This window comes from Hyperolius riggenbachi, chromosome 4, assembly GCF_040937935.1.
Source record: "Hyperolius riggenbachi isolate aHypRig1 chromosome 4, aHypRig1.pri, whole genome shotgun sequence".
Taxonomy (NCBI): domain Eukaryota; kingdom Metazoa; phylum Chordata; class Amphibia; order Anura; family Hyperoliidae; genus Hyperolius; species Hyperolius riggenbachi.
In genome coordinates this window covers 100,489,153-100,502,863 of record NC_090649.1, presented here as the reverse complement: position 1 = coordinate 100,502,863, position 13,711 = coordinate 100,489,153, and the positions used below count along the sequence as shown (strand labels likewise).

The window sequence follows — 13,711 nt, the reverse complement described above, 5'->3', positions numbered from 1 at the left end:
CGGCGAGCAGCGGCGATCAGGTACTACATGCAGCTAGCAAAGTGCTAGCTGCGTGTTAAAAAAAAAACAAAACGCAAATTGGCCCACCAGGGCCTGAGAAATCCTCCGTGGCGGCTTACCCCGAACTCAGTTCGGGATAAAAGCCAAGGAGATTAATAAATAGATTCACAATATTTCCCACAATGCAACAGAACATGACCAGAAAACTTCTGTTCTTGTTGGAATGGGTAAAATATTTATTTCATTCACAAATATTTTGCCTTTTAAGTTTCAGTGACAGGTTTGCAGTTGACACATTAATACACCAATTAACAGAACTTTTCATTTGGATACTTTGTCAATTTGTAAACCATCTTATGATAGTTTCCGTGGAAAACCCCAGAGCCGTACCCGGCTTAGACCACCGTCTGGGGCGATGGTGATCTTCACGTGTGTCACAGTCTCTTGTAGTGAAAACAAAGTCCCTTCAATGAAATGCCTTTTGTGGGGCTGAAGCTAAAATACAGAAATCATTGAAGTCTTATTACAACATTTGTATGAATAATTGAAATACCTGCCAAGAATCTGTTACTGTGAAATGCCAGGCAGAAAATCATGCAAGCCCTACAGTAAATGTTTCAACAAGTATGTTATTATCTTAGCAAGTATTTTTAAATTCAAAATTTGAAGTTTTGGTTATAAGACTTGTGCCTGGTGCTTCCTGATTGGACAGATTGAGATGTGTGGATGGACACTCCAACAGAACAGAGGTCATTCAGTATACTGAGGGGGTGGGGCCAAAACCCAGCTTACTGTACTGAAACTGTGCTGAAACCGCTGCTGCCCAGACAGGAAGCAGATGGATTCAACAAGAGTCACCACTAAGTTTGGGCAATCGTTGCACAAACTTATTGGTATGAGGTGCTTGGTTTGGGTGCTATGTAATTGGTAGCCACCTGTTATGGAAACTAATATCAGTGCCACACATTATCTACATTACAGAAAGCAGAATCTCAGGTACAGAAGGAAGAAAAGAGGTATTTGGTGCCAGGCACTGCTGCTGAAAGAGAGGTAAGTATTGGGTAGGGTTTAATTTAGGGTTAGGTGTAGATTTGGAAGTTAGTGGATAGGGTAGTGTAAATATTAGCTTTAGTTACTACAGTGGGAAAGTTAAAATTAAGTGTAGAGCAGGAATGTCCAGGCATGTGTTCAAGACAAGTTGCATATTGTCCCTGGAAATGATCAAGTCACATATATTATATGACGTCCAGCACCTACAGCAGAGATGCCATAGTACCCCCTTATCATTGGTTGCCTGCTCAGGCCTTAGACACCTCCCCTTATCCCTACCCTTGATCCTTTACTCAGGTGGGTACTGAGATGCTCCCCCATTGGATCAGATGTTCATTTAGGCTGACACCCTTTCTCCCCCTGATCATCCACCCCTAAGATTCACGCTCACAAGAGCTGTGACACTCATATCGCAGCATAAGATAGACCAGGCCAAATGTGTTGCCCTGGCAACAGAAATACCACCCATCAGCCCTAGCTGCTCTAATCATCAGCACACTGACACCAGGGATAAAAGTGCAGCTGGGCTGTGTGCAGTGGTGTGGGTCACTACTATGTAACTGTTCCTGGGCATGGCCACACTGGGAATAAGTCAAATGTGTCCCCCTAACCACTGTGACCAAGATTGATGCATCTCTCGCTTCTGCCTTGTCCCAGCCTTGCTCAATACTAACCTTCACCAGAGTAATGCATAATTCTAACCTAACCTCACAAAATATTTTTTTTTACTAGTGACCCTACACAAAGCCTACCCTGCTCACAACAAAGGGAGGTTGAGAGTGAGCTTTGCTTAGGGCAACTGGATTGAAAAAGGTGTGTGCTAGATAAGGACGGGGAAATGCTTGGTTTGGAAAAGGGAAGAGATTATTGGTCAACATTTACTCATGTAATGGAAATGAGTATATTTACACAACTGTAACGTGCCAACCTTATAGTCTTCGCCCATGCGAGCCTCCATTTTGTGTATAACCAATCTTAGGCCTCAGAACAAGACCATCTCACTTATTATGTACAAAAGTCCCCATAGATGAGTTTGTTTTAAAGACCCCTAAATGTCAGATACCTGTGTGATGGGAAGAAGCGTTTTCCATTTGTCTTTTGTTTTAATTTTCCATTTTTCTCTGACACTTTCTTCCTCCTCTTCGGGTCTCAGAAGGGAAGCTTCAATCTTAACTGAATTGGGAGCATTACCTGGGATAAAAAAAACAAAAAAAAATAATTCTCATGTGTAACCCTCAGGCCCCCTTCACACCGGGCGTGCAATGAAAGTCTTTGGAGACTTTCATACTGTAGCATTAGGACGCAATGGAAGTGATACTTTCAACGCATCCCCGACACAGGTCAAGAACTACGTTACCCTGCGGCTTCTGCGTAGAGTTGCGGTGATCTGCGTTGTCCCGGAAGTGAAGTTAGTCTATGGCATACATGTCTAACAAATTTGGCCCTCGGAGCCATTAAATTTGATCCTCAAGTGGTTTCCCCACTTTGCATTATGTTTGGCCCACTCTACACAACCAGGGAAGCTGTATTGGAGGTGAAGCCCTAGATTACCAGGGAAGCCACATGGGGAGGTAGGGGGAAAGCACTAAACACTAGGGAACTGTATGGGTGCGGGTGGGGGTCTCTAGACACCAGTGAACTGTATAGGCGATGGAGGACTACTAGACACCAGAGAACTTTAAAAGGGAGGAAGGTGGCCAGTAGACATTGAGATTGGCCCGCGACTAGGTCCCAGTGTACAATTTTGGTCCATAACTAGGTCCCAGTATACAATTTCGGTCCACTTTGTATTTGAGTTTGACACCCCTGGTCTATGTCGACGCAAAAAAATCACTGCATGCATCCGAGGAAGAGTATTTTAACAATATGCTTCCGTGCACTTCTGCATACCCGAAGCAGGAGGTGACGGCAAGCGCACGTCACATGCGCGTCACTTCCTGCTTGGCCAGTGGCCAGACAGGGAACACCACGCAATAGCGTAGTGTTTCCTGAAGGCCTGTTTTTGACGGTGTGACGCAGTGCGTCGGGCGCAATGCACCACATCGCTAACAAAGGTTTTCAGTCTGAAAACAGCCTCAAATGAGCAATTCCTTGGGCTACGTTTCCACTGGCAGCATGCAAATTACGTGAATTTTCAGATGTGATATCACCATGCGAATGCAAATAGGAGGTCCTATTGTTATTATTGTTCACGTATGCTAAAATGCACGCATCATGTGGGATTTTCCTGCAAGCAATGTCTGAAAAATAGCAGCATGGGTGCGATTTTCACATCTATTGGAGACAGTCTAATAGCAGTCCATTGCTGCACACATTTTTGTGCTGAAAACAATGCATTAATTCACACCTAATGGAATCAGGCCAACACACAGATTTTAGCTGTTTGTTCTATAGATAGGTGTCATAAGCGCGTACATCAAAAAAGGGCGTCGGGGAAAAAAGGGCGCGTGGTGTAAACGATAAGCAGTATTATCGTTTATAAAAAATATTGTGTAGAATTTCGTTTACAAATAGTGTTATAAGAATTTATAAATCATTAAATAATGTGTATGAGATCGGCAAATCTTAAAACGTTAATCTTCCCTGTTTCTAAACTAAAACTTATATTTACGTTTGTTAAAAACCCTCCCTGTACCTATCCCTAACCCCTAGACCCCTTGGTGGTGCCTAAACCTAAGACCCCCCTGTTGGTGCCTAAACCTAAGACCCCCCTGGTGGTGCCTAAACCTAAGACCCCCCTGTTGGTGCCTAAACCAAAGACCCCCCTGCTGGTGCCTAAACCTAAGACCCCCTGGTGGTGCCTAAACCTAAGACCCCCCTGGTGGTGCCTAAACCTAAGACCCCCCTGTTGGTGCCTAAACCTAAGACCCCCCCTGTTGGTGCCTAAACCTAAGACCCCCCTGGTAGTGCCTAAACCTAAGACCCCCTATGGATAATAATGTTTTACAATCATTAATAAATAAAAAATGTAAATAAAAAAATGTAAATAATTTTTTTGGGTGGATAATAATGTTTTAGAAATGTTTTAGAAATAGTGATTTAGTATCTTTATAAACGTTATTCGTCATAGGCTCATTTTGTAAAGTTAAATCATCACAAGCACAGTTATAAAACCTTAAAAATCTCTGGGCGCCGTTTGTAAAACGTTAATAATCTCCGGCACCTTTTTTTCCCTGTTCGGCGCCCATTAAACAATATTTATAATGGGAGTGAATGGGGCGCCCTTTTTGTCCACTTGTCTCATGCGCCCAAATCTCCTGCTTCCGTCATAAGCAGCTGAATTTACAGCATACACGTTATCATGTTGAACTGCATGGGAACACATACCTTTAAAGTGATTGGTGTCTACTTCTATTTGTGTTATCAAACCCGGGTGACCCAGACGAAATACCGTCCATTCACTTCCTGGTACTTGGAGAATTCCATGACCATCAGCCTACAAAGCAACAGCTAAAACTGTAACTTTAGAGAACATACTCCAATACTTATTTATATATACAGCACACCATTCCTAAGCCTCATAGCCGAGTTTGCCAGCACAATTCAAAAACTTCAGGAAATTTTCAAGACTTTTTTTTCAAAACTCCAATTTACTTACAAAATGCTGGATCAATGGTACGGGAAGAGGAAATTTCAAATTAACAGTAAGGGCTCGATTCACAAAGCGGTGCTAACCCAGTTAGAGACTTCAGGCGTGATAACCATTGCACCACACTGGTGAAAAGCCAGTTTAGGTGTGATAAGTTTAGGCGTGATAAGTTTAGGCATGATAAGTTTAGGCATGATAAGTTTAGGCATGATAAGTTTAGGCATGGTAAGTTTAGATAAGTTTAGATCGTGCGCAAAGTCCCGCACGCAAAGCAGCGCCATTAAACTCTATGCGAAGTGCAAAAGACTTTGCTAGCGCAAAACTTTTGATCAGCTGTGCACTGCGGTGCTAACCGAGTTGGTGCTTAAAGGGACTCCGAGCTCAGCGAAAAAAGTAAAGTTGTACTCACCAGGGTCTTTCTCCAGCCCAGTGCTGGTCGGGAGGTCCCACGCCGGCGTCCTGGCTCCTCTCCTTCACCCCGCTCCGGTATGGCTGACAGGCCGCAGCCCGGGCGACACTCGGTGGAGTGTCGGGCTGCAGCTTCCGCGTATGACGCGGATTACGTCACACGCCGGCCGCCTCGCGTCATCACGGCGGCCGGCGTGAAAGTACTGCGCATGCGCGATTAAAGCGCGCATGCGCAGTACTTTCACGCCGGCCGCCGTGATGACGCGAGGCGGCCGGCGTGTGACGTAATCCGCGTCATACGCGGAAGCTGCAGCCCGACACTCCACCGAGTGTCGCCCGGGCTGCGGCCTGTCAGCCATACCGGAGCGGGGTGAAGGAGAGGAGCCAGGACGCCGGCGTGGGACCTCCCGACCAGCACTGGGCTGGAGAAAGACCCTGGTGAGTACAACTTTACTTTTTTTGCTGAGCTCGGAGTCCCTTTAAACTTATCATGCCTAAACTTATCACACCTAAACTTGTCATGCCTAAACTTATCACACCTAAACTTATCACACCTAAACTTATCATGCCTAAACTGAGTTTAGGCGTGATAAAGGGCTTTTCACCAGCGTGCTAACTGTTAGCACCGCTTTGTGAATCAGGCCCAAAGTGTCCCATCTGTGGCCCATAACCAAAAGTAATCAATTCATAGACCAGATTCAGAATTCAGCTTACACCTACATAGATCCAACTGTAGTAAGTCTTACCATGACTTTCTGACTTCCATTTTTAAATAAACCGAAGAATTTTTTTTAAAGGATACCTGAACTGACACGTGATATGATGAGATAAATATGTGTAAGCACAGTTCAATTCCTGCATAAAACTAGGGTGTGTTCATTTTTTTCAGTGAAAGGGTCAAACATTCAGGAAAGCAAAAGTCAGTTTCTCTGTACTTGGGACCTACCATAGTTGGACTGTAGTGTAATCCTCACTGATAACTAATTACATCCATAAATATCTTGCCTGGCAGAGAAGAGCTTAAGGGAGTAGATAAAAAAGGTCAATAGTTCATAGACTGTGGTTCTGGACTTTGTCAGTCTGAGTGAAAGGGTGAGTTATTTAGCTGAGACAATAAACATTGAACAAAGTTTTTTAGCTTTTAAGGTACAAACACACGTCCAACAAAGTGCACAACCAACACCACGACCTGACCAACTCCATGACGAACATACTTTGAGAGCAAGCGAAACGACGGACTGCACGACACAGCTGCATTCAAAACAAGTACGTCATTCAAACGACGTTGTACACACGTGGTCAACATGGATATCAGTCCAACAGTCATGTGAGTTGATCCGCCGGATGGATTGGGCAAACCGACTGTTATCAGTCGCTCTTCTAGGTGTTTGCCACGTGTACCCAAACCTGATTGTCGTCCAACAGTCCAAAATCAGACAACAATTAAGTGGCTTGGTTGAGCTTGTGTACAAGCCTTTAAACAGAAAATAAAACTTTAGGAGGATAGATACAATTGTTTATTTTATCAGTTTATTTTCAGTTCAGGTTTACTTTAAGGGCAGGACCTAATTTGAACATTGTTTTTGTGACTCCAACTACAGATCTCACAGTCATTCAAGGACCTTTTACAAGTAAATACACGTTTACCAATTTTTAAAACGCTTAAAAGGTTGATAAGATGGAGTGCAGTAATCTGAGAGCAATAAGACAGTTGGTAACTATTTCTAATAATGTGCTGGCTCCAGGGCTAGAAAGCAAACTCCTAGGACATTGTAAAGGCTGAATAATGAGTAAAGTTCACACTATAAGTTTAGTACTGCTTGGCTTTCCAAAAATCATACTGTAGGCATTTTGGTAGTGCGGAGTAGTACATTTTCCTCTATAAGAGTCAATGGAAATTGCATGTTAGTACCAATGAAATCATTAGCAAGTGCCAAGCAATGCTTCTCAGTGCCAGCTATTACTTGTTAAAAGCCCCAGTCAGCGCCTGAAAAAGCACCAATCAGTGCCTGCCAACAACACCAGTCAATGCCAAGCAACGCCTATAGGTGTTATAGCAGTCTTTGCGTCTAATACTGCAAGGCCACTGACTGTAATCACACTGAACATCCAGTCAGGCAGAGAGCAGTTCATATTGATTTTTTTTAATTCCCTGTTTTGGCTTATTTTTGTATTCCCTGCCTGGCTCTTTATAGAAAGCACGGTGTAAAGGTGCCCATACATCAGTCTATGTACTGTATATGGACAGATCGACCAAGAGACAGAGCTCTCTCTGATCAAATATGATCAGAGAGATATCTGTTACCTGTCCATACACCACCACGATCAATTTCATGCTGAATTTGTTCTGGAATCGGCCTTGTGATGCCACATCCGCCCGCTCGACGCTGTCCCCCTTAATATTCCATGTGCCCCTTGGGGCATAGTGCACTATACATTACCTGGCTGCGCCCGCAACTGCCTCCGGGCTGGCACTGGGCTCCTCCATCCATACATGCACCCCACGTGGTTGCTGGAGTAACGTTTGCACGTGTGTGATGTCACACACGTGCACGCCGGCAACTACATGTGGTGTGTGTATCTACGGAGAACAGCGCCCCGGAACCGGTCTGGAGGCAGCATTGGAATCATTATGCAACACTATACAGTAATGTATAGTGCACTGGCCACCGGGGGAGGGTGGGGAAACATGGAACATTAGGGGACAACGTTGGGGGTTTTGTCACATTCATCGTTCATCCCGATATTGCTCTCCATTGCCACTGTTAACCCAACCGATCATGAAGGCCCGACATCTTCCAGCATGTCCGACCGATTCATGTGACCAATTTTAGCCTGAAATTGTTTGCATTCTCGATCAGGCATGCACTTAGCAGCAACGATTTTCATTGGATTCAATTTTAATAATCAAATCGGATGGTCGATTGGCCCTTCAAGTCCACCTGATGTATGGCCACCTTAACTGTATTGCTTTCTTTAGTGAATTACTGCATTTCTAATAGCTCATGAGGAACAGTCACCTTTAATATCGGAGGCCGATCTAGTCTCCTCGCTGTTTCCCAGCCATCACCCATGTCAGCTGCTCGTCCTAAACCTACATTTTATATCAAATAAAATAATGAAGTATAATAAAAATGTATGTCAGAATTGAAAATAATTACTTTCCGTGATCTTATTACTTAATTTGTAAAACTACTTTACCTATGAGGTTCCGAGGATGTCCATAATGGGCATCACTGAATCCAAGACAGACGCCTCCATTAGCTATGGACAGAAGATCTTCCAAGTCATTTGGACCACACAAGGACCAGTCTCTCTGGCCAATGCCATACACCTTGAATCTGGCTATCCCACCATCTGAACAAAAATATAAAGGAAAAATTATATGTATTAATGGCCATGTTTGGTAGAATCCATGGATAAGCATGTGATCAGTTTGGTCAGGTGGTAGATATGTCTCAGATTTGCTAGTCATGATCATGTGCTAAAGCAGGATGTGATTGCAGCAAATCAGAGCTTTGCAATTCTATCAACTGATCAAACAAATCACATGCTTCTCCATGAGTTCTCCTAGACATGACCATCACTAATTATATGTACATTTTCCTCTCTTGATCTCATTAAGGATAGGCCTCTGATGACTGAACAGTTTATAGGCTTCTTTACTTTTATTACTTATCTAAGTAGTAAGAGAACATACCTAGAGCACACAGCAGAGCAGAGCATCATGATACACTATTACTGATAAGATTTAATTTGGTGATACCATTATCATAACTGAGATCAGTCTGCCAAGGGCCACTTTTCCTCTATTCTAATCCTTAAATGTAAGAATGCCTTGGTGAGAGATATGATTTTTTTGAAGGAGGATAACAAAATAAAAATGTGTTACCTAGCCTATTGCATTCATTCTGCCCAACATTTTGAAGTATCGATTGTGTGATGCTGGAGCAATTACGAATTTGCTTGATGGTGTGGAAAACGATCAACAATTTGATGACGCTAATTACTGTATAGACTGTTGCTACAACTTTCCATGGTTTCTATGGTTTCCTCGTGGTAACATGGCAAAATCTGAACTTCCTCAATCAGGAAATTTATAGACTCTGCAGAAGCAAAATGAAGCAAAAGTGAAACTAAATACTACACACAAAACTCATTATTTTAGCTTATTCAGTAAAGTTTAAGAGGTGAAGTTACACTTAAAGGTAACCTAAAGTGAGAGTAACATGGGGGCTGACATATTTATCTCCTTCTAAACTATACAAATTGCCTGACAGTCCTGCTGATCCTCTGCCTCTGCCTAAAGGGGGCCAAACACTCGTTAGATTAGCTACAGATAGATCATCAGATAGATTTCTGATCTATCTGATGTGTTTGGGAACATTTTTACCCAGAACAGATTTCCAATAGATTTCAGTATGAAATCTATTGAAAATCGATCTGATGGCATTTTTTTTCCACCAGATTTCCATTAGGTCCAATGCAAAATGATAAGCAATCTCAACAGATTGACCTAGATTTTCCAGCATGTCAGATCGATTGAAATCATTCTAAATCGATCAAAATCGTCCACAAATCGATCGATCAGTCAATCGATTTGTGATTGATCGATTGCGATCGATCGGCTGCTAATCGGCTCAGTGTATGGGCCCCTTAATACTTTTAGCCTTAAGGTCCGTACACACGCCGGACTGCAGGAAACGACGGGTCCGTCGTCACCTCCCGCTGGGCGAGCGTTCCAGCGACAGTCCGGCGTGTGTACAGTCTATCTGCAGACTGATACGGCTGTTTCTGAGCGATCCGCCCGGCGGATCGCTCAGAAACAGCCGTATCAGTCTGCCGACAGACTGTACACACGCCGGACTGTCTGCTGAAAACACGCCCAGCAGGAGGTGACGACGGACCCGTCGTTTCCTGCAGTCCGGAGTGTGTACGGACCTTTAGACTCTGAACAAGCATGCAGATAAGATGTTTCTGACAAAAATCAGATAAGATTAGCTGCCTGCTTGGTTCAGGTGTGTAATGCAGATGCTACTGATGGAAGAAAGATCAGCAGGACTGCCAGGCAAGTGGCATTGTTTAAAAGGAAATAAACATGACAGCCTCCATATACCTCTCACTTCGGGTCCCTTTAAAAGTTGAAGGATTGACCCATTTATTTTAAAAAGTGATATTTGAAAATGGTGTTCTTAAAGAGAACCTGAACTGAAAATAAAAAGTCAAAATAACCATACACAGGTCATACTAACCTCCTGGGTAGTCTACTACTCAATCTCTTTCTCTTCTCCTGTGTCCCATTTGTCCACTGTGATCAATGGACTTCTCCGTCCTCCATTTTAAAAATGGCCATTAACCCATAACAGCTTCCTGGTCAGCACACTGTTAAACTGTAATATCGCCCACTTGAGCCATAAGGAAACATGGACATTACCTTGCACATTCAGTTATAATTGTCAGCAACTGGTATATTTCAGTTCTGACAAAATATTGTCAGAACTGGAAGGGATCACTATTAGAAGAAAATGGTGAGCTTCTGAGAGGTATGGACGGCAAAGTAAGTATACAATATTCATTTGCAGCTACATCATGTGTTTATTTTCAATAATTTTACTTACTTCAGGTTCCCTTTAAGGCCTGTACACAACCCAGATGAAACTCTGCCGAGACCCTTGATAACGACCGCCCCTGTCGAGCCTTCAGCGTATGTTCAGCAGCCCCCAATGCCCCCTAACTGTTAGGTCAGCGATCCATCCTGGTAGATTACTTTGGCCAAGTAATGGCAGATAGCATTGTTCTCCCCACATACCCTGCCCACCGCCCGAGGTCACTCCTGTGCTGCTCTGCCTCCCTGCATACAACAGAACACCTCGCTTGCTTTCAAGCAAGCAGTGCATCTGCACAGCCTTGGCCCTGAAGCCACTGTATTTTGTTCCATGTGGATTGTCCAGGTGCCAATGTTGTGGTCACAAATCAACCACATATCATGCCTTGTCAGTATAGTTTTTTTATTTTATTATTATTTTTATTTATAGAGCGCCAACATATTCCATAGTGCTGCACAACATACAAAAAATACAACAATGGGGAGCCAGTGACACAGATACATACAATTGATGTGTAGTTTGAGAAACATCACCAATACAGATGTTCATGTGATAAATTGCACAGAAACAGGAAACAAAAGAAGGAGGTCCCTGCCCATGCGATCTTACAAGTTAGAGATTATTGGGGTTGAGTCACTGGGGGAGTAGACAAAAGGGTTATGCTGGGAATACACGATGCGTTTTTGCGTTCGTTTTTGCCGTCGTTTTCGCTTTCGTTCGATTCTACTCTCGATTCACTGCTCGATTCTCCTCTCGATTCCTTATCTTTTCTTATCAATTACATTCACTTGAATGAGGAGAATCGAAACGAAAGTAGAATCGACCAGATCCAACAGGTTGGAATTTATCTATCGAACCCATCTATCTAAAGTAAAAACTTAACGTGTATTCCCAGCATTAGTGTAACGATCCGCTCAGCTGCCTGCGCAGGCAGGCAGCCTTTTGATCATTATTCAGGTCTGCATGCTGCAGGACTCTGGAAAGAAGACCTTCTGTCAGTTTTGCAGCTTGTGCTTGCTGAGGAATTTGCATACGTTGTCATGCAAATTGCCTGGCCACATTCATTGGAGGCGTGTACTATAAGTACTATGTGTGTCCCACAATGCTTCGCTGCTCATAGAGGTTTGTTCCTGCTGGACTCACCTGGAGTGTCAGCCACTGCTATCTTAGTATAGTTAATTCTTGGGGAGTGCTCCTTGCATTCCTAGTTAGTGCAGTCAGTTTGTGTATAATTTGTACTGCCTATTCTGTCCTGTCTTGTCTGTCGCGATTGCGCTGTCACCAGCGGCGGTTGATAGCGAATCGCTCTGTCTTGTTTGGATCGCACTAGCCTCTAGCGGTAGCGGCTGTGGATCCTTCTGATCTAGTTCCTGGAGTGTAAGCTGGAGCAGCGGTTGCTACCAGCTACCTCATCTGATCTGTCTTGTTTAGATCGCACTAGCCGCTAGCGTTAGCGGCTGTGGATCTTTCTGATCTGTGTTCCTGCTTGGATCACACTTGCTCTGGCGGAAGAGCGGTGGATCCTTTCTGCCTAGTTCCTGTTTCTCGTTTGTCTGTCTTGTCTGATACGGGCGCTTGCTGTAGGCTCGATGAGGTAACCGTTAAGCAAGCGTTCACGTTCTTTGTTTCGCGTTTGTCTGTTGATGGTTAGTTAGGCGTGCTTGTCTCTATTGTGCTTATCACGTGGAGACCGCGCATAACCGCGTGCACTGTTGCGAATGAGTGCGGTGTTCGCGGTTAGCTAGCGTTTATTATTTTCCGTATCTTCTCATTGTATGATTTGCTGTGCCTTTGCTATCCTCGTATTCTGTTCTGATCTGCCTTGTGTCACTTCTGGCAATCGCCGTTCTTGGCGGTTGCGTTTCTGTTTCGCACCTGCTGTTGTGTGTGCGTGGTCGCGGGGTGGCGACTAGATTGGCGCACACACATACAACCTGTCCCTTTGCTCGTTCTCATTCGCAATTGCTTCTCTTGCGATTGCGTTCTGCGCTTCGTACAATTCCTGGCATTTGTGGAGGTACAGAGGATTGGTTCCTCTGCACTCCCCAGCGCCATCTGCTGACAGGAATTTCCCTCTACTGGTGCTTACACCAAAAGCTGGGTTCTAATATCTTGACACGCTTGTGGAGGGCCTCCGCAGTGTCAGCGCACATCTTTGTGCGCTGAACACGGAGATATCCCACAATCGTTACATTATGAGCAGCCCAACCCAAAACCCCAGTGTAGAGGGAATTTCTGATTTGTACGATTTTGCTGAGTATGGTTCCTGTGTCTTTAAGAGTTTCAAAATATTAAATTCAGAGACGAAAGAGGATTTTCTCTCTGAATGCGTAAAATTTTGTCTGAATCCTACTTTTCAAATTACTGATCCGTCCACGTCTGCTCTCCAATTAGCTTATGTGCTTTTGAAAGATGATCTGTTTGTATGGGCTCATGAAATCTTGCAAGACAATTCTTGGAATGATAATCTGTATCAGTTTCTTACATTTACATTCTCCTACTGGTTTGAGTTGCCTTGCTTGCCACCTGCCCTGTATGAGTGTGTAGTTGCTAATGAGTCAGCTGCTCTACCTACTTCATGCAAAACCATTCAGTTTGAAAATGAATGCAGTAACTATTCCCCTGTGTCTAAACAGCAGCCACCTAAAGCAGCAAGGACTAAAAGCAGGAAAAAAAGGAAGACTTCTCAGCTGAAAAATCCGTTGCCCATAGCAATTACAAATAAAAAAATTGTTTCTGTAAAGTCTGAAATTTCTCAGTCTCAGGTTTCATTACCCCAAGAAAGGGCATTTGTGGATCCTTTGATAGGCAGAATTATTTTCTATATTAAAGGAGTAAGAAAGTCTTTGCATGTTCCTGACCCCAACCCTTATGAGGGTTTCTTGGAAACCGAGTTGTTTGAACCCCCATTTGCTCCATGGGATATTGGAGCATTAATTGAGGAGTTCGAGATTGATTGGAAGGCGTTTTGCGATTTTTACATCGCAAAAAGCGCAGAGATTCTTTATGCTTGTCTTGATTCGGTGTACGCTTTGATTGACTCTGATGCGTGTGACGA

General features: G+C 43.8%; 1 protein-coding gene across 1 annotated transcript in view; it reads right to left on the bottom strand.

Annotated features, from left to right (window-relative positions):
* Nucleotides 1-218: 218 nt before the first annotated feature.
* ALLC (allantoicase) overlaps nucleotides 219-13,711 on the bottom strand; it is a 61,187-nt gene continuing 47,694 nt past the window's right edge. The window contains exons 8-12 of the mRNA XM_068279103.1: nucleotides 8,249-8,404; nucleotides 8,068-8,141; nucleotides 4,378-4,486; nucleotides 2,114-2,241; nucleotides 219-495 (exon numbers count right to left, since the gene is read on the bottom strand). Of these exons, the coding sequence (XP_068135204.1) occupies nucleotides 355-495; nucleotides 2,114-2,241; nucleotides 4,378-4,486; nucleotides 8,068-8,141; nucleotides 8,249-8,404 (608 nt within the window). The 3' untranslated portion in view covers nucleotides 219-354. The remainder of the gene's footprint in view (nucleotides 496-2,113; nucleotides 2,242-4,377; nucleotides 4,487-8,067; nucleotides 8,142-8,248; nucleotides 8,405-13,711) is intronic.